Source organism: Lagenorhynchus albirostris, chromosome 2, assembly GCF_949774975.1.
Source record: "Lagenorhynchus albirostris chromosome 2, mLagAlb1.1, whole genome shotgun sequence".
Classification (NCBI taxonomy): Eukaryota; Metazoa; Chordata; class Mammalia; order Artiodactyla; family Delphinidae; genus Lagenorhynchus; species Lagenorhynchus albirostris.
In genome coordinates, this window is record NC_083096.1 from 97,910,718 (window position 1) to 97,934,723 (window position 24,006).

Genomic DNA, 24,006 nt, shown 5'->3' on the forward strand with positions numbered 1-24,006 from the left:
CCAATTTCAAAGCAAAGAGAGATTGTAAAATTCATCTCTTCCCAGAACCTCATTTAAAGGAAACAGAAGAACAGCAGAGTCAAATGATTAGCCCACCCATTCATTATTAAAAGTAAAAACTGCAAAACAGGCAGGCAAATGTGGAAAGCAATAAAATATGTTTATCAGGTTCATTAATGATAAAAATGTAATCAGAATATCTGCTACCTAATAAGCACCTACTAATGTGCCCGACACTGTGCAAGGCACTCACTTCCTATATTATCCCTAATCTTCACCAAATGCCTGCAATGTGCATCCTATTTCCCCGTTTGATGATGAGAGAAGTTGAGGAACTCAACGAAGTTCACACAGCCAGTTAGGGGCAGAGCCAGACTTCAAGCAGCCCAGGCTCTTCACACCTAGCTTCTCTCATTAAATTTGAGCAGGCTGATGCTTCAAACTGTTTGGATTCCCTGTCTCAAGCTGTCTTTCCCTGTTCTTTCTTTCCTTTTTCTTTCTGAAGTAGAGATGAGGACATTGCCACCTAAGAGTTTGAGGGTTTTTGGGGAAAATCTGAAATCCAATTTGTTCTGCTGTATTATTCATTTATCAAGTCACACTTGTTTAATCAAAAAAGGGTTAGGGCTCCTCTTCTCCCCCCTGTCAAAACAATGTGAACAAAGATGGCTGAAAGGAACTCCTAGTTGGTCTCTGTTGACAACACACACTTAAGACTGCTATAATGCATTCTGCCAGACCCCAAGGTTTTAGTGCTTCCTTTTGCTACATCCTAGCAACAGCTATCTCAGTGCTAACTCCTTAAAAAATCTACCTTTTTCTACTAACAGACCCCTAAAATGACTTTCAGCCACCTCAGAAAATACAGGGGTTTCTCAACTAAAAAAAAAAAAAAAAGTCTTAAGTTCAAAAAGAATTTACAGAGTTAAACCACTTTACAAAAAAAATGACACTTCTAGTGAATATCAGATCTTAAAATGGGGATTCCAGTAAAATATCAATATTTTACCAACAACAGCCTTAAATGAAATTATTCTAGACATAAAAACTGGCAAGTATTAGGTAAGCAGCACTTTCACACCTTTTTTTCTCAATGTGAGAGGGCACAGTATATGCATAGAAAAAAAAGATATAGAGAGAACGATATCTCAACAGTGGTTATTTCTAGATTATATAATTACAGGTGACTTTTTATCTAGATTGCTTACAGTTCTGTAGTGAACATGTTCTTTCTCTGCAGTAAAATTAAAAAGGACACAGAATTTGGAATCAAAGAGACCTGTGTTTGAATCCACACACTGCCACTTTCTGGCTATGTCAACCTGGGCAAGTTAGGTTACCAAGTCTCCATCTTCTCTTCCACAAAATAACTACCACCTGTTCCAGGGGGTGTTTCTGCTTATTAAATAGATGAGGTGTGCACAAAAGGCTTATTAGCACCACTCCCAGCATATAAGCAAATGGTGGATAATTATTTCCCTATATTGTAATATAGGACCAAAAATAATTTTTTTAAGACTTTTGACAAGTAACAATTGACACACAAAATATGTCCTTTTATCTTGTGATTCTACTTCCAAGAATTTAGAAAAGAAACCAGGGCTGCAAAACAGATGTATGGACATGTATACCAACCACTGTAGTTTTTAAAAAGTGAAAAATTGAACAACTTAGATCTCATTCAAAAATTAAGTGATTGATTAGTAAAATTATGGCATAGTCATTGAATGCAGTCATGGAAAATTATAACGAAGATCTACATTTATTGCCATGGAAAGGAGTATGTGATATATTAAGTGAAAAAAAAGCTGCTATAAGACAGTAATCATGTTATGACTCCATGCTAGTTAAAAAAAAAGGAATATTTTTGTAAGTCTGTGTGTGTGTATATATATATTCTTTAAGAGAGAAAAAAATATGTGCAAATAAAAAATACAGAGAAGCAGATGGAAAGAAAATTAAAATTCCCAATAATCCCACCACCAATTAGTAAACCTAGAAAACGTGGGTAGAATTATAGGTCACTTTAATGCTGTTTTTATGAATTCATCTGCATTTTCTTTTTTAAAAAAAAATCATGCATTACCTCTATAAAAATATTTTAAATGGGTTTTTTAAATTACACCTCTCATCTTCTCTTTAAGAAAATTTCATTTAAAAAGTGAATCCTATATGGCAAATTTCTTTCAGTTTCACCAAATGAACACCCAACAACAAAGCCACTACTGAAACCATACACCTACTAAGGTTTTCTGGGTCTGAGTCAGATCATTTTGCACAGAAGGCTAAAGGGAGGTTTAATCAATCCTGTCTTGAAAGACCAACGGTAGAAAGCAGTTTCCTCAGGCACTTAACAAGTTATTCCTAACAAGCCAACATAACAGGTTATTCAGTCAATGTCTGTAGTGAACCGGATTCATGAGCAAATGTGTAAATGAGAAGATCTAATTATGGCTTCAGTACAGAGACATCCTATTTGTTAGGGTAACTCTGTAGACCTGGATTACCCATCCCCAGAGCGGATGATTCAATCCCCATGATTTAAGCAGAGTTCCCTGTGAGATATGTCATAGGTATAAAATGATAAGCACATGTGTGGAAACTCAAAAAAAATTATCAAATCTAAATGCATGAATAACCATATACAATGACACTAGATTTTAGAATAAATACTTATGATGATGATGATGATGGTTATGAAAGAATAATAAACTTATAAATCTAGACTAAGGGTTTCAAATTATGTTCCTCCAAGGACTAGTGCTCCAGCTCTAAGACTAGAGAGGGAGCAAAAAGGAGCTATTATGTTCATGGGTGATATTTTTTTAATTTTATGTACTTCTCCCATAAACCTTTGGTACCTATCATTACTTGTCTTCTGGGAATCTGAGGTTAAAAAAAATAATTAAGTAAAAAATATATGTTAATGGGAAAACACACATAGCCTATCATGTTTCATTCAAGAGGCTTATTTTTTTGTCATGCTTTTTTTTCCTGAATATGTATGCCCCTGGCTCTACATATACTGCAAGTAAGTAATTTAATTATTGTCAGCTAGAAAATTGTTCCTAGTTGCCATGATGGAACTAAACAGATCAGTGTAGTGGCAACGCTTAGGAGCCCCGCTCTTGGCTGGAGTATCACCAGTTCTGCATATTACTTTGTGAACTTGGGCAAATCTCCTACTTATATGCCTCGGTTTCCTCCTCTGTGAAACAGAGGTAATAGTTCCTACACCTCATAGAGTTGTGTGTGCACTAAATGAGATGATGCTGTGATTAGCTAGTAACTAGCACTTAATAAATGACACCTGTTGTCACCATCATCGTCATTATTCAACATGGTGTTACCAAAGAATACCTTGAGGTATAGCATGCCACCACCACCAAATAAATCTGAGAACCACTGATAGAATTCAGCAATCTGCTTACTGTTTTGACCAGTTGGTTTCTCAGATTCTTCTTTAATAATTGGGTCAAGGTAAAGTGAACACCCTATTTATGGCAACCTAAAAATTTGATAGTCTTAAAACAGTGATTATAGTTCCACTTACTAAACTCTAATATTTAACACACTAATTACTGTTCAATTAGTAATTTAACAATTGAAATACTGTTCAATTTTTTTAATTAATAAATATTCTTTGGAGAATATTACCAATAGAAAGGATTATCTGAGGATATTAAGAACTCAAAGAAGATGAATTGAAATAAATTTTTGGAGGGTAAAGTAAATAAAAACCTACCATTTTCAATTTTGCTTTTTGGATGTGGTCCACTAAATGCTAAAAATTTTCCTGGAACAATCCAGTTGAAGTCACCATTTTCAACTCGCTGGGAGAATTTTGTGAGAAAAGAGAAGAAAAATATTTTATAATTCTTATACAATTTAGGAAACCCTTACAAATATAACCGTTTTTCACTCTATTAGTACTAGACTAGTTGGACATACATGAAGACAAAATAATATAGCTTAAAATAAAAACATGCATCTGATTCTCAAAATGGTTATGAATTCAATCCACTTCAAAAAATTTTTATCTAGACCATAAGAAAAGTTTAGAAAACTTTACTTAAAGTGGAGGTACTTTGCTGAAAATAATTTTGTCTCTTGGCCACTCTGCAATGGAATGAAATGAAAACAAACATTGCTTGCCCCAGCAAGAAATAATGGGAAATAAGAGAAGACAGAAAATATAAGCACTTTCCATGAACATGGTAAACATACTTTAAACAATGAAAAAATCTATAAATATCAGGGTCATGATGAACACACCTCCATTTTTTGTTTGTTTTTACAGGTTTCTATCTGTTGTCGGTGCTGATTTTTAGACGGGGAAACAGAAGACAGGAGTGAGGAATAGAGGCTCATCAAACCCTCAGGGTGTACCACAAACTGGAGACTGCCACAGTCTCCTGCAGGAGCTGCAAACCAAACAGCTACAAGGGTCAGGCAAGAGACATAAATAAAGGCAAATGCTCCTCAGCTCTGGCCAACTGACCACAGGAAAACTTGACTGAATGTAGCTGATCTTCCAATTGGATGTTCATGTAAAATCTCTCTATATTTGAAATGTTGACTGTTTTAAATTGTTTTTTAATACTAGGAAAGCAAATAAAACACATCTGTGGGCTGACTTTGATCACCAGCCGTCAGCCTCTGGTCCACACACTCCAGGATCCTCAGAGAAGGCCTGAAGACCAGGCAAGGGGCCAAGCATCCTCCCACTGCTCCATTACCTTCTTCATTTCCTTCCCTTCCTGGTGTGCCTCTGAATCCAGGGAACACTGGGGCAGGGCTGAGGGGACCCAAACTTTGCAGGCGACTGGGACACAGCTGTGCAATGCATCACAAACTATATGCATCTCTTCTTCCCCTAAGCATTCTTTCACCCACCCCCAACACCAGTCCTACTCCCATCCTCCACCACCAGGCACAGCTTTTAGTCTCCAAGTCTCCACCCTCTATAGCACTGCATAGATACCTCCCCAGGCAGGGAAGGAAGGCAGTTCTCTTTGCTGGGCCAAGGTTATCCACAGAAAAGGCTCTCTGCTCCACTACATGGCACAGACCTCAGTGGTAGGAATCTGTGTCAATACGGAGTCTGCACTCTGCTGTAAGAGCTCGTAAGTATTTGTTAAAATAAACTGGAGTAATCCCACCAAGGAAACCTGGAGCCTCTACTTTAATTACTTATACTACCCATTAGATTTGATTTCCACAAAAATCATAACTTGGCTGTATAATTTTCATGTTTAAAATGCAGATGTTTCTTCCCAGTTATAAAAAGTTACAAATGAAACTTGACATGACACCTTGTAAATGTCTGAATTGCATTAATCTAATCATAATAAACATAAAATCTCCATAATGCCCTAAATAGAATCTTAGAGATGCCGAGTGTTATGATTACACATGCCAAATTAAATCTCAAGCATAGCTATCTATTTAGAACAATTTGGATAAAGAATTTAACATCCATCTCAAGTAATACTTAAGCTTAAAACATTATTTAAAAATTCAAAAATAAGGGTATGCTCTAAGCATCAAAAGGCTAAAACCAATTATTTATGAACAGTAGAAGAAAACAGGTTTCTATGTTCACTATTCCTGTATCCTTGACCATGAAGTTGGCCTAGATAAATATATACATTGTGCTATGTCTGTTTATTTGGATTATAGACATCCATTTGATTAAACAGTAACCTTTTATAACCAATCATATGGAGAGAAGCAATGAACTCACTCACAGAACCAAAAGAATATGTTTGCAAATCTGCCTACCCAAAACGATAAACATTAGATAATATTGGGCTATATTCAGTAACCTGGATAAGGTTGATGGAGTAAACAAAAAGATTTATGTCTTAGATCCAAATCTGAAAAAAAATGAATAAGAAAGTTACAGCTTTTAACTGAATAATATAACATAACCTTACTGGTAAGCTTCCAAAATTAGTATCTGTGCCTTCTTTCACAGTGGATTATACAAATGTCAATATTTATCAATAATAAAATATTTAAGATAACACAAGCTGGTTTTTCTAATTAAATGTGTTTGTGCACAAGTGCGAGTGCACACACATACACACACACACACACACACTTCCAAGAAACCTAGATCAGATAGGAACTTAAGGTACTTTCCAACATTACCACATTTTATAAACAAATGTCTAGGCAAAGATGAGGTGAGAGAATAATTTTACCTCTTCCAATCCAAAGCCTACAACCTACCAAGTACTATGTAGAGAAACTGCAGATGTTCTTCACTACAAGAAAACCCCAAAATGAAAATGTGAATTCTTGAAACTGATACATTTAGTTGTTAATATTCACGTTACTATAAGATCCTTCAGCTTACATATAAGACTCACCAGATTTCTTTGGAATAGCTAACTCTCCTGGTGCATTTAAAATAAAATTTGAAAAAATAAAAAGAAATCAAAGTGTCTTACAAAGTAAAACTAAACTGTATTAAAACTGAAAAAAGATTAAAAATTAAATAAAATCTAATTTGACTTGAAAACATGAATTTTTATAACTTCTAAGAAATAAATCTGTGCCAGTAAGGCATGCCTCTGTTCTAATGGTCACAGAGATATTTTTCAGTTAAAACACTGAAAAAACATTTGGCCTTTTTACCAAATGTTAAACAGACTGTAAGAGAGAAAAGACAGACCTTCGGGTTGACAATTATTGGATTGGTTCCCTTTATCAACAGATGTGTTTTCTAAGACAACATGGATAAACAGTTTTGAAGCACAATTCAACATTCATTAAAACATTTGCTGAGCTTTTATTATATATCAAGGACTATAACTTGGTGTCACACATAAAATAATAAAAAGCATTCCCTCTGTGCCCTTAAGGAGTCTGAAAACAAGTAACAAAAAACGTTAATAATAATAGCAGCTAACAGATATACCACGGACTCTCTGCTAGGCACTACTCTATGACATGCAACTCATTCCATCTTTAGGGCAACCCTGTGAGGTAGGTGTTATTACCATCTCCATTTTACCCATTGCGATAGACTGAATGTTTGTGTCCCCCACAAAATTCATATGTTGAAACCGAATCCCCAACGTGATGGTATTAGGAAGTGGGCCCTTTGGGAGGTGATTAGGTCATGAAGATGGAGCCCTTATGAATGGGATTAGTGACCTTATAAAAGAAACCCCCAGAGAGCTCCCTCTATGAGGATACAGGGAGGACATGGAAGAATTTGGCCATCTACGAACCAGGAAGAGGGCCATCTCCAGACAACAGTTCTGCTGGTGCCTTGACCTTGGACTTCCCAGCCTCCAGAACTGTGAGAAATAAATGTCTATTGTTTAAGCCACACAGTCTATGATATTTTGTTATATCAGCCTGAACTAAGATACCCATTAAAGAAAAAGTTGCATTAAACTTTGATAAATGTTATAATACAAGTACATAAGAGGTTTAATGGTGGCACAAAGATAATTTTAAAAATAAAGACAGAACTACAGAGTCTTTTTTATTCATTAAAAGCACCTTCTTTATATTTCCTTACTTCTGAAACAATAAAATAGCGTTGATAGTATAGTTGTATTACGTAAACAGCAAATATGCTGTCAAATCTGGTACTTTATGAGCTTAAAGCAAAGTAAATATTTGAGGTATTTGGTTTAAATTAAGTTCCCTTGCCATTTGGCTTTAAATAATAGTCAAACTCTAGATTATTACTTAGGATTTACTTTTGAGAGAAACAGTGTGGTAGAGGGAAAGAGGAGCCCCAGGTGGACGACTGCTTCACCTCTAAACATAGAAAACATTTGGCGGCCTGCTTTCGCAGCCCCACCCAGTGAACGCCATGCTAATGCAACCACAGGGAGCAAGAATCTAGTGCACGTGTGCAGGTACCTTTCCAGTGCTCAAGACATGAAGATTTGAGGCCAGCAGCACATACATGGTTGTTGAAATTTGGAAACAGTCCCCTCACTCATGGAGAATGTATTTAACCAGAAATCACATGGCCCTAGAGACCAGCACATTTCAGGTGGGCAAGGGAAGAGAAAGGACTTGCAGGGGATCCTGAGACACACGGCCAGAGATGGAAGGAGGAGAAAAGTACGAGACAGAATTTTTTTTTTTTTTTTTTATTTTGCGGTACGCAGGCCTCTCACTGTTGTGGCCTCTCCCGTTGCGGAGCACAGGCTCTGGACACACAGGCTCAGTGGCCATGGCTCACGGGCCCAGCCGCTCCGCGGCATGTGGGATCTTCCCGGATCGGGGCACGAACCCGTGTCCCCTGCATAGGCAGGCGGACTCTCAACCACTGCGCCACCAGGGAAACCCGAGACAGAACTTTTGAGGTTAGGGAAAGAAAGTGAGTTTCTAGAATTAGAGAGCGGCCACAGAGTAAATCAAGTAGGAAGAAGACCAAGCACAACAATTCGGTTTGGCTAAGTCTTGCCATTAAGCAAGAACAGTTTCCGTTGAGTCACGAGAGTAAAGGCCAGACCATCACTTTGACTGACTGCGTGAAAACAGAGTCAAGATTGCTCTCTTAAGAAGTGGAGGTAAAAGAAGGGACAGAGAACAAACAGTAATTAAAGAGGAAGGGAAAAACATGGGAAATTTCTTAGACCTCAAAACATTTTATAGATTTAACCAACATAATCTCTGAACCAGCAGTGGGTGCACTGTATTAGAAGATGTGGAAACACTGGGTCCAGGAAGGATTGAATCTTGCTTCCTTAAACTTGTGGCCTTTGAGGGGTATAATCAACACTACAGGACAGCTCCAGGGAAATGCTTCTAATAGTTCTTTGAACAGTCAAATCACCGTGGGATGCACAGCTCCCCAGTTCCTCCAGGTGTGAGGACATGCCCACATCCCTGCATTCTGGAGCTTGCCTGATCCCAGTCTTATGGCAGGAATTCACAATTACGGTGGCAGAAATTCACATTTTTCCAGTTCTATAATTCATGAACAAGTCGAGGGCAAATCAAGCAGAATCCAGGTTACATTCTAAATTGCTGTACAAATTCTAATCCAAAGCAAAGCCTTGAAACATCATCCCCTAGATGTTCAATTATTCCTGCTGTTGACCTGAGGTGACACACTGAGAGATAAGAGGCCTAACAAACCTTATTAGTTCTCAATGTGTACGCAAAAGGGCAATGTTGGGAGTCTACACCACCTTATCACTTGACAATTTACTTATTAACTGCAATGAAGGATGACATAGTCAACCTGGAGACAGTCTCTCCAGGTTTAGTAATATTAAACTAAACTGGCCTTACACGCAAGCCCTGGTTGAAGATTACAATATCTAGCGATCTGTGCTGCAAATAACTGGTTGGAAAAAAAACAACAACAACTCACTCTTGCTGCATAGATTGGCTGGTAATGAAAAAACAGAAACAGCATTTCAGGAAGTTGTCTACCATAGTCAATACATTTTCCCCCTAGAGTGTTACTACAAAATCAGAATGGATTCTTAATTAATATGTCTTGGTCATTTTCCATTGAAAAGTAGTTACTTTTAACAGATTATATAAAGTATCTTGAAATGTGCTATACTCCTTTTTTTTTTAGAACTTATTGACTCATTTATTCATTAGTTCTTTCATTCTACAAACATTTAATGACTGCCCACTACAAGTATACTGTGCCAGTGGGTTACTTATTGACACAAAGATGAGAGAGACACATTCTTTTTTTTTTTTACGTTTTCCACAGGGGCTGTACCAATTTACATTCACACCAACAGTGCACTAAGGTTCCCTTTTCTCTGCATCCTTGCCAACATTTGTTATTTGTGTTCTTTTTTTTTACATCTTTATTAGAGTATAATTGCTTCACAATGGTGTGTTAGTTTCTGCTTTGTAACAAAGTGAATCAGTTATACATGTACATATATCCCCATATCTCTTCCCTCTTGGGTCTCCCTCGCTCCCACCCTCCCTATCCCACCCCTCCAGGCGGTCACAAAGCACCAAGCTGATCTCCCTGTGCTATGCGGCTGCTTCCCACTAGCTATCTACCTTACATTTGGTAGTGTACATATGTCCAGAGAGACATATTCTTGACTTCAAGTTCTTGACTTCAAGTACCCAGAGTGCAGGGAAGACACAGGTGTGTAAACAGAGCATCACACACACTGTGTGAGAAGAGCTCCCATTGAGCTAAAAATGCCTTAGACATGTAAATACATGAATTCGGTGGGCAGAGGAGGAAGGACCACAGGGAAGAGGAGGAGGGAACGAGCATGTCTGAAGGCACAACAGCATGAAGATGCACTGCTGCATGGACTTGGGTATGAGGAGGGAAGGGAAAAGGACGAAAATGGGGAAGATGGCAAAGCCCATGTCCAGAAGGGCTTTTTGCGCTGCATTCAGGAGTTGGCATTTCCTCCACTTTCAGTCAGGATGGAGCCCATGAAAGACTTAAAGTAGGGGAGTGATGTAATCAGACTTACTTAATTTCTAAAACATAGACTCTGAGAGTTATGTGGAGACTTGATGGAAGCGGCCCAAGGGCCAAGAAAGACCCAGTCCCAAGCATCCAGAATTGACCAACACTTTCTCACAAACAGTTCCCAGATGGGCTACATTGCAATGTGGCCAAGATAATGTGAAATCACCTTCTAGAACAGCAATGCTCTTTTCCCAAAAGAGCATCCTTTAGTGATAACAGGAATAATGATGGATTATGAATTGCTGAATTTCTCACTGATTCTCACTATGACATTCAGCCTGTCATAGATCAGTGAGAAGTTCTGTGTAGACAATTAATCTGATAAACATGAAGATGGAAGTATAACATATGAGAAGGGTCAAACATGATAACATCTGCAGAATGAGGCACAAGGATATATGGAATCTACGGCAGCAGGTGATAAGAAGAAAGGCTCTAACCCCACCCATGAAGAGACAAAATTACAGGAGGCCTTCCAAAAAAAATATATTAGCCTAGTAAATATACTGAGCAAACAGGAAGTACTTAATAAACAACTATTCAATAAATTAACTGAAAAGTTACCAAATTGAGGCCGTAAAGAGTGTGATACATCTTCTTGGCTCACAACAGATAGAATGGGCATCATCAGAAAATCTACAAACAACAAATGCTGGAGAGAGTGTGGAGAAAAGGGAACCCTCTTGCACTGTTGGTGGGAATGTACATTGTTACGGCCACTATGGAGAACAGTATGGAGGTTCCTTAAAAAACTAAAAATAGAATTACCATATGACCCAGCAATCCCACTACTGGGCATATACCCAGAGAAAACCGTAACTCAAAAAGACACATGCACCCCAATGTTCATTGCAGCACTGTTTGCAATAGCCAGGTCATGGAAGCAACCTCAATGCCCATCGACAGATGAATGGATAAAGAAGATGTGGTATATATATACAATGGAATATTACTCAGCCATAAAAAGAACGAAACTAGGCCATTTGTAGAGATGTGGATGAATCTAGAGACTGTCATACAGAGTGAAGTAAGTCAGAAAGAGAAAAACAAATACCATATATTAACACATATATGTGGAACCTAGAAAAATGGTACAGATGAACCAGTTTGCAGGGCAGAAATTGAGACACAGATGTAGAGAACAAACGTATGGACACCAAGGCGGGGAAGCGGCAGGGGGTTGGGGGTGGTGGTGGGATGAACCAGGCGATTGGGATTGACATGTATACACTGATGTGTATAAAATGGATGACTAATAAGAACCTGCTGTATAAAAAAATAAATTAAATAAAATAGAAAAAATATATATTTTAAAGGGTAGAAATACAACATTCACTTGAAATATTTTTTGTACTTAAGTGACAGATAATAAACCTTTTAAAAATGAAAAAAAAAGGGCTTCCCTGGTGGCACAGTGGTTAAGAATCCGCCTGCCAGTGCAGGGGACACAGGTTCGAGCCCTGGTCCGGGAAGGTCCCACATGCCACGGAGCAACTAAGCCCGTGTGCCACAACTACTGAGCCTGCGCTCTGGAGCCCGTGCTCCGCACCAAGAGAAGCCACTGCAATGAAGAGTAGCCCCTGCTCGCCGCAACTAGAGAAAGCCCGCCTGCAGCAACAAAGACCCAATGCAGTCAAAAATAAATTTAAAAATGAGAAAAAAAAAGAAAAACAAACGTTGACCTGTACACCGTTATTTCTGTAGAACAGAGCTTCCCAACTGGTGTAACAGAATGGAGTTTCCTGGGCAGGTGCTGGGGCAGCCAGAGTTCCCCAGCCAGCTGCCGTAAGCTGTGAGCTATGATCACACAGTGCTGATCAAATACTGTCACATTTTCCACGTGTGCCGTGACGGGAGAAACAAGAGGAAGCCTTGTGCTGTGACTCCACTCTCAAATAGGCAGGAACCAATTTGTCTGTCACCAGGCCTACAGAAGCCAAGCCCAGCTCTAACCACTTCCATCAAGTAACCCATGGTGAAGAAGTGTCCCAGGTTTGCCAGCATGTAAAAGCACAGGGGCAAGTCAGTAATAACTTGATATTCTGGGAAAATATCCTCATATTGACAAAATTATTTCATAGAAAGCATTTTTTTCTCAAAATAAAGGAATGATTTATGGAGAAAAAAAATAATGGCGGATATGAAATAGCTCAAAGAAAGAAGTCAAAGTAATTTCTTAGCGTTGGAAGTAGGTTTTACGTGAACTTTAAGCTCCAGATGATTCCCAAAAGGGTATTTAAGGCAGCTCCTCAAAGTTGCATGGACCAAATTCTGGATGCGGTAATTAATGTAAGCCACACTGATAAGGCATCTCCAAATGCTGCCACTGAAGCTGCATTTCTTTGCATTTCTCTCCCTCTCCCCTCCCCTCAACTAGGCACACGGTACTGCTCTGTGAGCTCATCTCTGCATGGCCAACACAGGGACATCATCAAATATGGCAAGCCTTCTGGTAAACAGTGGAAAGTCCCATTTTGCTTTGCTTAGGGGACACCCAATATAAGGAACTGAAGACACAACTTCAAATTCTCTTTGATGAATAATGACTGCTTAAGAGTAGCATCATTAGTGATCGGTGGTGTTTAGACAAGGTCTTACTTGGTAAGGACAGTTTCCCAAAAGAACAGGAGTTGACTGAAGGCAGCCTCTATATGGGTGCCACTTCAGGGTCTTACAAGCAGAATATTGTCCTATATTAGCAATAAACCACTAAGCTTTACTACTAGAGAGGATACAGTTCCTCACATACCTACAGGTACATAACTCGATTGAATACTCAAACTCTTTCATCTTCATTGTTTTTCCTGAGGGCAAAAGGTCTATTTCTATTTTTCAAATGTACTGATCAATGGTTAGATTTCTCAAGTTCTTGGAAAATACCTTAAGAAGCCTGTTGGAAAAGGTGACACTGATTCCTAGCAGAAGCTTCTGGGCCACCATCTTGCAGTTACTTTACTGGACCTTCCCAGCATAGCTCCCAGGCTTATATCTATTTGATCAGTGCAAAATGAAGAATGTACAGTTCCACATCGGCTTGGCAAAGAACCTGAGAGACCATATTTTAGAAGATACATTTGTTTATCAATAATTAATACAGTGGACTATTTGGAAGCCACAAGAAAATTAAGCAAGATATCTGAGATATCTTACCCCAAGCCTTCTAAATAGAACAGAGCCTTGAAATTAATTCTTATGTGAACAATTAGATCACCTGAAGCTAGAAGGTGCAACCTGTACTGCTCATCCTAGGCTTCATGTCATTCTGAGGGGCTATGATAGTTCATCGGCAAGCCTGTCCTTGCAGAATCTTCACTTTAGCTACGTGTGGCTACCAAGCACTTGAAATGTGGCTGGTCCAAACTGAGATGTGCCGTAGTATAAACTACACGCTGGGTTTCAAAGGCTCAGTTCAAAGTTAGAAACATAAAATACCTCATTAATAATTTTTATATTGATTACATGTTGAAATAATACTTCTGGTATATTGCATTAAATATATATCATTAAAATTAATTTCATCATTCCTCTTTACTTTTTCTAAATATGGCTGCTAGAATTTTAAAATATATATAGATATACTCTCATATAATTCTATTGGACAGCACTGCTCTAGACCCTTTTGCAGAATGAGCAGAGTGGTTCTTGTGCTGACCTTGTCATTAACAGCATTTATAAGCAGCACTGTTATCATAAAGACTCTCTTTTTTTTTCTTCCATAAGACTCCCTTTTAATCTCACATAGAACTGCCACATCATTACTTTAGGTTTTTTCTTGAGTCATATTATATATTAAATGTGGTTTAGTCCAGAAGTGCCTTTTTAAAAAGCTTTAACTTGAGCATTGCCATATTATCTAAGACTTACATTCTCATAATTTGCTATCAGTGATAAAATTTTACTTTGAAAACTACAAACAACATTGGAATACTGACACTGTTGGAGCTAATGAAGCCTATGAACTTAGCTATTCCACAAGTTTACCAAATGTCCAGACACCGAAGCAGAGCAAACAGTGGGAGAAGTTATGACAAGGAATGAATGGTCCACAGTTTGTCGGGAAGAGAGTTCCTTTACTTATATCCATTTATTCCTTAAGCAGCGTTTATGAAATGCCCACCACCTGCCGATCACGCTTCGACTTGTGCTTTTCTATTTTTTGGCTTTATGACAGAATGGATATATCGTTCTCAAAGAGGAAGTTATCTGACGGAAAACTTTTCAAATGCTCACCAACTGCCTCCTCTCCCTCCTGCCATTACCTGAGCGGTGGTGCTGGTGGTAGTGGTGCTGGTGGTGCTGGTGGTGGTGGTGGTGGTGGTGGTGGTGGTGGTACTGGTGATGGTGGTGGGCGTGGTGGTGCTCGTGGTGGTGGTGGTGGTGGTGGTGCTGGTGGTGCTGGTGGTGGTGGTGGTGGTACTGGTGATGGTGGTGGGCGTGGTGGTGGTGGTGCTGGTGGTGGTGCTGGTGCTGGTGGTACTGGTGATGGTGGTGGGCGTGGTGGTGCTCGTGGTGGTGGTAGTGATGGTAGTAGTTATTTATTCAGGTTACAGTGTGACCACATTCTTACCAGATGTTTGGTTTGTTGGTTGGTTCTCAAGAATGAAATTGTACTATGTTTCAGGTTTTTCAATCGCTTTTTCAACTAACTCTCAACATCACCATTAAAGTTTTTAAGAAGATAAAGGAATAAGTAAGACATTGACAAGTTTTCTTTCTTTACTGTGGCATGTCCTCCCCCTCCTCCCTCTCTAGCCTCCACTGTAATCTCTCCTTTCACTGAAATGGCTTTAGAGTTCCACCATATATTTTTCTCCAGGTTCATATACGTGGGACAGAGATTCAGGTTTGGGCAGCAACTGAAATTTATCTAATGTGGAGGCCCATTTTAAGAAAAGAATACAATGTTAAGAACACAAAAAAGGCGCCCATGCAAGTGGGGCCCTCTAAAATTTAAGCTTCGTTCGCTTCACAGGAAATTACCTTTGCTCATACAACACAGATACACATATACATGTACAGGGTGGAGGGGGTCTTGTCATTGTTTGTTAAAAAGGGGGGATTATACTATAAGCACTCTTCTGTATCAACTTTTTCCCGTCAATATATAATAGAAATCATTCCAAGACAAGTGGTATAGCTCACATCAATTTTTTCAAATGACTGTGTAACATTCCATGGTGTATCTGCACTACAGGTTATTTATTCAACCTTTCCCTTATAAGTACATAGTCTTTTTGTTTCTAGTTCTTTTTTTCTGGGGGGGGGAGGATTTTTTTTCTTTTGACACTACTAGAAATGCCACAATAACGATGCTTTTGGAGTTTAAAAAGAAGAAGAAATTCTTTGGAGATTTTTAATAAATTGTACTACATGTATTAATTTGGGGAGAAGTGGCAGTTTTATGATGTTAAATCTTTCTACCCAAGAACACAATACATATTTTCCATTTAGTCATGTCCCACCCACAAGGAATTTACAATCTAATAAGGAAAATAAGGCTTGTGTGCAAATAGCCAGGATGTAAGAAAAATGGAAAGCACAAATTGTGACACATGAAATTGAGGGGGAGAGAATTCTGTAGAGAGTGAGAGCTGACCTGTGGAGGACTTTACACACACAAGTGGAGGAGGGAGATGTTAAAGGAGACAGGTATCTGGAGAAAGAAAGCTCAGCCAGGGTGCAGAGACATTCAAGAAACAGTAACTAAGCAGCTCGGTGCGGCTGGAACAGAGAGTGCATACAGGGGAGAAACAGGAGACAGGCTAGCAAGGTGGGCTGGACCTCATCCAAAGCTAACAATACGAGGACAGGGGAGTTTATCCTCATTTGAGCCGAGTAATGAGAGCAGCACCCAGTTTGGGGCCAAGACAAGACGAGAGCTCTGTTTTAAGACCACTCAGTCAAGTGTGTGAAAGACCAAGAGGAGAAGGGCCTGGGCTGCTTGAAGAGCAGTTGTAATAGTCTACCGGATGGGACACAAGACCTGAGCCAGGGGAAGGAAGTGAGAACAGAAAGGAAGAAAGAGATGAAAAATACACCCTGGGTCCCTAGCAATGGGAACTCAAATACTCATTAGACTGGGGGGGCGAGAAAAAAGAAATGTTTCTAGTCTTGAGCCTGGGTGAACAGTACAATGGTGATGCCATTAATACAGAGGAACAAAGCAGAAGCCCATGTTTGGGTGAAAGATGATTAATTTCTTCTCAGATGTGTTAAGTTTAACACGGAAGCAGGATATCCAAATAGACACATCCTGAACTAGAGCCCAGAATGGGAGGGCTACCCTTGTCTTGCTAAGGAGAGTGATAAATGTTATAACTCCTCAGGAGAGCCACGACAGACGAGCTCAGTTTCATGGAGTGGTCAGACTACTCAGAGTCTACAGATGTCTCATCTTTAGGAAAAGTTAACTACTTCTAGACTCCTCTACTACCCAGCAAGTGCTCTTCCTCAACGTCTCCTTATAGCACAATGTAACTTGGACAGCCTTTGCCTAAATTGCTTCACTGAACAGGCAAGATACTATTCGAAAGCTTTGTAATGGCACCATGGGGAAAAAATGCAGCCAACTCTTAGAACTGAGTACATTCAGATGTATTTCAAAATAAAATATATGCAGTCAAAAATATTATACGGCATAAATCCGGTTTTGTTTTAACCAAAACATAAATTTAAAAAAATAAAAGTAACAAAATTTTATTACCAAAATGTAGTTTTAAATTATTTTTTCTTACAAACTGAAGGTTCAAAGTAATTGTCAATAAAGGTTTGATGAAAGAATATAGAGAGGTATGGCATTTTCCCAACGAAAATTTTGATAAGTCCTGGTTCAAAGGCAATAACCAAAGCTGAAAGGATTAAACTGACAACTATAGAAAACTGCAGAATGCTTTTATTTAGCAGCCAATCAATTTGCAATACCTGAGTGCTAGGAAAAAAAGAACAATTTAATCAATGTGAAATTATATCTTGCAAAAAGATAAAGTGTACAAACCTCATAATGTTCATATTCATCCACATCAAAGGTCTCAAAGTCAAAAAATCCATGTTGTAATCCCTAAAATAAGAATTTGAATTAGTTTTTGCATGTGAAATTGGTAACGACTTCTAGCCGTTTCTGGAATTCCTGCTCACAAATGATCCTGCCTGATCTGAAGGAGAAAGCTTGAAACCTTTATTTGTAATGCATACCAAGCAATCATCTAACATCTAATTTTGCTTTGAGATTTTCTTGCCAGTGGGACTAAACACTTAGAAAAACATGAAAATATGTCCCACAAAATATGTCTCTTAAGGTCTAATATACATTAGTTTTGTATGTAAAATTACTTATGTATATCAAATGGAACATACTAGCAAATGTATAGTTAAAACCTATTGGGAACTATGCAATTAATTTATACCTAACTATGACAGAGTATATAATAGTGATTAAATTTTCAGTTAGAAGAAAAAACAATTATTCTTAGGTTTTATTTTCCTTTTATCATTAGTGAGATACTTAGTAAAAAGAGCATTTTAGGCCCTTATTTGTTCCTAAAACTCTACATTGAGAGAATTTGTTTTATGGTGATAGTTTCTGACAGAGTAAAAATGTACTTGATTACTCTTACAATTTAGAAGGAAGAATTGATCTGTTTTAACAACATGAAGAAAAATTTCATACTCCTTTTTGTAACCAATGACTTAGAACTAAAAACTATCTGGCTTACTCAGATAAAATATTTTGAAGAGGACAGTCTTTTTTTTTGTATGTCATGAAGCTATACAGATTACAATAGAATACCAAACCACAGTTACTTTTGAAAGTTACATGATCAAGTCATTAAAAACAGAAGAAACTGTTAAACCAAGTTTAGTACATCTATCTTTGAAAATACCTTAGAGACCAGTGTTTTCCAAAGTATAGAACATGGACCACCTGCATTTAAGGTAATTTATATTTAAAATCCAGACCGTTAGGCCCCATCCCAGAACTATGAAATCAGGTTCTTTGGGGGTGGGATCATCATTTTTAAAATGCCTTGCTAGGTGATTCTTATAAATTCTGACAACAGTGATTTAGACAACCTCTACAGGATAAGCAGAACAAGCTATTTAAATTATTCCACATCGAAACAAAGACGCTTACTTCAGCCATATGTACCATTTCAGAGAAAATGGTGAGAATATAATGCCCTGAAGTATCCCTTTCCTTCCTCTTTTTTTAAATGTGTTTGTGTTTGTGTATGCCTCTGTGTGCGGTTCACACATATATAACTGATGCTTATAATGACGCTGATACATCAAAATCAGAAAGATATGCTTCTTACAAAGGGAAAAATGTGGCCATAGTCTGTCTACCTTCTTAGGAGGTATGGTGCTCATTGCCACAAAAATAGCCCAGCACACGATGCTTTATAGAAGAATGTACAGAGGGAAAGTGTGTCCCAGTCGCTTAAAGACATGTTGAACAATCTATCAGATCCTCTAAAATCTCATCTTCATTTGGGTAAAATAAACCCAGCATCTGATGAAACAAGAAATTTACAGAAGACCTTAATGAACAAAGTCGTGCCTTTCCTTTGTAACAGGAAGGATGTCATAAATGTCTATATCAAGTTACCAGTTACCATAATAACAGGCAAGGATATTCCAGTGTGAACTCTTTTTCAATTTCGTAAGTTTTATAAAAGAAACAGCCTGTACCAGATGGCAGGATAGGCAAAATAATAATAATGTAACAATAAGTAAATTACTTTTTTAAATGCTACAATTTTAGGTTGTATACTGGGTGATATATCCAGTATACATAAGGGTATACTGGATGTAGAAGGGTTCTTAACTGGTGTTACTGGAAGTGTGTGTTGGTGATATTATTTGCAGGGGATAGGCTAGATTATCTTGATAGTTTTTAAGTGAAAAGAGAACTAAAGTTTTACAGAGTCTATATTCATTTCTAGATGAAATATCAAAGTCAAAAATATACATACAGAAAACAAGTACCATATTTTACCATAGCAATTTTCTCAAATTAAAACAGGGCCAAAGCAATGTTATATTACATCAGAGAAAAGAAACTAGAACAAGACTCACTACTGATACTATATTTACAGTCCACGATGACCCTTGCCAATGGGTTCTGAAACACGTACATTCCTGACTCATAAGTCTTGACTATATGTTCTAGATGGAATGATGTACCTTGAACCTTCATTAGAATTCACAGTATAGCATGCATGACTTCTCAGCTTGTAAATCAATGTTTCTAAAACATGTTCCAAAATTCTCAAAGATCTTTTAGATTAACTTCTCCATAATATATATATAAATAACTAAATAATTATGACTCTAAACTTCAGAGTGCATCAAATCACATGGAGGGATTATACAAACACAGACAGCAGGGCACCACTCCCAGAATTTATGGTTCAATCAGTCTCGGATAAGGTCTGAGAATTTGCATCTCTCCACAAGTCCCCACCATTTGACAACCATTGATTTATGACATACCTGGATAGGATATGAGCAAGAACTCCATATTGATATGGAAATCTGAGTTAGAACGAGCCCTCCTAATAACTCCCTGTGGCCCTGAGAGTGACTTAACCTCGCTGGGGTTGTTTCCTCAACTGTAAAAATGAGATAATAATATCTGACCTGCTTACTACTTCATGTTCATGGGCATGTAATACTATCCAGTTAGAAAAACAATGTGGAAATGTTCTCCACATTAACAGAGGAGACTTAGATAACTTCCTGTCCCTCCCACACCAAGATCTAGCTTGATAATGAAGCTGAGCAGGTGACAAAGCAACATCACAGGCACAGCAGCAGACAGAAGTGATAACACAAATTGTTTAAGTGAGAAAGGGAGACCCCTTCCACTTCTATAAGAAGAGTTATCCCTTGAAACACCGCCCCTATTTGCCCTGTGGTCTGTGTATTACAGATCCATCATTGTTTAAGAAGTGGAAAGCTGCCTTCTTATTCCCTCCCCTCTCTTCTCTCCAACAACAAACAAGGATATAGACATAATTCTTTCTTCATATTGTTAAACTACAATGTCGACCACAGCAAGGAGATTGTTATTACCTTTCTGATTCCGTGCAAACAGTCGAGGATGGTGAGATTGTAAGTGCAATTTCCAAAGGAAGCATCCCTGTGAACACAAAAAAACTTAACATTAAAAACATGCATTTAGAACACTCAAATAATAAAATACCAAAGTCAGTTGGAGACATGCTTATTTGGATTCACAGCTGTCAACATGGTAAACTTATGTAACACATCAGATCCTACTAGCTTAACTCCAGAACTTCTGAAATTGCTTTAATCCAACTAGCTGAATTAATAAGAAAGCAGATTTAGGAACCTGAGCTCTGGAATCAGGCTGTCTTCAAATTCCAACACTGCCACGAATTGGCTGGGACCTCAAGCAAGTTATTTTACCTCTATGAGTCTTGGTTTCCTCATCTGTGAAATGAAGGTACTGATAGCAGCTACTGTTCACAGGATTGTTGTCAGATTACATTTAAAAAATATAAAGTCCTTCCTATAGTGCCTAGCACAAAGGAAACAATAAATATTATGACTATTCTTATTATTATTAACAGTGAGTATTTCATTAACGAAAACATGCATCATCATGAGAAGTATTCAGACAGAGAAACAACCATCTGTCAGGAATATGGCAAATACTAGCGTAAAAATTTAAATGGGACAATGCATGCAGGTCAACAGAACCTGGCAGTTGTTTTCATGGATTATACGCCACTACCTCTATTTTGCCCCCCGCCCCACCCTCATTCCCCCACCCCCCCCACAAAAAAAAATGCCAAGGAAAATGCTTCCAAACAATCTCCTCTCAGGATCCAGGAGAGCTTCTAATGCACCATGAAGTGTTCTATCAAAAGGAGTGGAGACCTACTGCACCGAAAACTGAGTGCTTCATCCTTTATTTAAATTTTTAGAGCAACTTAGCAGGCCTGCTTTAGGCAACATAAAACTGAAGTATCAAGTTCAGGTCAGTTAGCAAGAACTGGCACTGGAGCTTTAACACTAACAATGTTCCAAGGTGTCCAAGGCAAGAAACTTGACCTCAAGGCTCTCAGTCGCTCTTCCCAGCCCCCACTGCTGACCTGAAGGAATAGAGCTGTCAGGCACCTGCCAATCACAAAGTCAAATGTACCACACAGAGTTGGTCCAAGGTGGGGAGGAAGGGGGCAGCCACAGAAGATGATCCATGAGGAGAAAATGACCCTTAAAGGCTTTAACACATAATTAACATAAAACTGAATCTTGTATCACAACCATCTAAGGTAACTTGAAACTATGGCTGCTAAGCCACGAATTTAAATGCAATGTCAACATCACTGAGTTTCAGCATCCTAATAACCTAATTTAAAAATAGTAGGTTAGCAAAGCAGCCTAACAGAAATGTTTAAGTCCTGAAACATCAAAGTTAACCTATGTTAAGGAAGGGTTATTCTAGATATTTAATCGTGACTTCAAGAGTTCTTTTTTTAATGCCATCTGAACTCATGGGTCAGTGAAAAACAAATAACCCCATTTCAAATATCTTGTAAAGATATAAGCCATATATTAAGAAGCAAACTTTAAGGGATTAAACCAGAGAAAGGAGTAGCTGGGGATCTAAGACAAAATACTAGTTTATATAAATAACCACACATTCCTTTGTAGGAACTTGTCTTTTTAGGACAAGAGTTCAGAATCTTTTGTGTGTCATGGACCCCCCTTCAGCAGGACGCCCCTTCATCATTCTGATGAAGCCTGTGAATGTCTATTCTCAGAATGTTTTTAAATGCATAAAATAAAATACATAGAAATAACAGAACAGTCATCAAAATGTAACAAATTATTGTTAATATTGATATATAACAAGATCTAGTAGCAGGTCTGATAACAACTATAATTTTAAAGAAGAAATGAACATAAATATCTTAAGATATATGCAACAACTGCAATGGGATATAAAAATGTAGTTTCTATTGTGAAAAAGTCACTTATATTGCTAATACTACTATAGTTTATTTCCAACATTTATAATTGGATGCAATCTTATAACTTACATGGCTAGTGAAAATAAAGATATTTTTGTGGGCTTCCCTGGTGGCGCAGTGGTTGGGAGTCCGCCTGCCGATGCAGGGGACACAGGTTCGTGGGAAGATCCCACGTGCCGCGGAGCAGCTGGGCCCGTGAGCCACGGCCGCTGAGCCTGCGCGTCCGGAGCCTGTGCTCCGCGGTGGGAGGGGCCGCGGTGGTGAGAGGCCCGCGTACCGCAAAAAAATAAAAATAAAAAGAATCTGCCTGCCAATGCAGAGGACACGGCTTCAGGCCCTGGTATGGGAAGATCCCACATGCCGCGGAGCAACTAGGCCCGGGAGCAACTAGGCCCGGGAGCAACTAAGCCCGTGAGCCACAGCCACTGAGCATACGCACCTAGAGCCTGTGCTCTGCAACAAGAGAGGCCGCGATAGTGAGAGGCCCGCGCACCACGATGAAGGGTGGCCCCCGCTGGCCGCAACTAGAGAAAGCCCTCGCACAGAAACGAAGACCCAACACAGCCAAGAATAAATAAATAATTAATTAATTTTTAAAAAAAGATATTTTTGTCATCTGAATTCTCTCTATAGACTCTAGTTTAAAAACTACTGCTTTGGTAGAGAAAAGAAAAACTTAGGGAAAAAACTTATCTGTATTTAAAAAGAGTAAAAGAAATGATAAGAATTGAAGGTGCTCCTTACTTCCCTCAAGTGTATCTTCCCACCTAGACGCAGCTAAACCGATCCACAAATGTAAGTTATCAGAAAAGCTCCAGATCCAGTCTCTCGTACTGTCTGCAAAGCATGGTGAGATTATCATGATATCTCTTGTCTTAGCATAGCCACAGTTTTTACCAACAACTGAAAAGAGAGCTCTGGTGACTTGGTGATCAAATGTGCAGACCTGAGAGCGAGGGTGCGTTAACAGGCCATCTGACAAAATTAGGATACAAAGCAGTTACAGCAGGCTAGAAAGACAGGCTGACATTCACAAATTGAAATATAATAAGGGATGCAATAAAATTAAGTCACATCCTCAGGACTGGGGAAAGTTGATGACATACCTTTTTCCAACACTTACTATGCTGGGTAATTTAGATGCATTAACACATTTAATCCTCATGAAGGCAACAGGTTCCCAAAACCTGCCCTCATAACTACGCAAGAGAGAAATGGCTTATTAGTGGCACCTGGCTCATACACAGTCAAAGGAAAGTAACCATAAAAGTGAAGGGACACAAAAACATGTTACATATTCTCTGGGGGAAAAAAAGGGAGAAAGATAAAGGTGGCAGAGTAAATCCATGTTATCTACAAAAACCCCACTAAAAAGAGAATTTTAAAAGGCTTTTTAAATGGAATCCAACAAGGTCAGGGAGAATGAGAACAGACAACAGCAATAAAATTCTGAAAGCTGGAAGTCAGATACATGAGTGATAATAAATTAGAAGACCAAGAAAACTGAATACTAAGGTGACAGGGGAAAAATCAGAGCATCAACCCAATTAA

General features: G+C 38.5%; 1 protein-coding gene across 6 annotated transcripts in view; it reads right to left on the reverse strand.

The window, feature by feature from the left end:
- CDC14A (cell division cycle 14A) overlaps window positions 1-24,006 on the reverse strand; it is a 181,312-nt gene that overhangs the window by 74,916 nt on the left and 82,390 nt on the right. For 5 of the 6 annotated variants that reach the window (XM_060142450.1, XM_060142449.1, XM_060142451.1 and 2 more), the window contains 3 exons: window positions 20,528-20,594; window positions 17,448-17,510; window positions 3,746-3,833 (listed from right to left, as the gene is read on the reverse strand). In XM_060142450.1, coding sequence (XP_059998433.1) covers window positions 3,746-3,833; window positions 17,448-17,510; window positions 20,528-20,594 — 218 coding nt within the window. Of the gene's footprint in view, window positions 1-3,745; window positions 3,834-17,447; window positions 17,511-20,527; window positions 20,595-24,006 lie in introns of those variants that run through there. The other variant, XM_060142454.1, reaches the window with a different exon arrangement.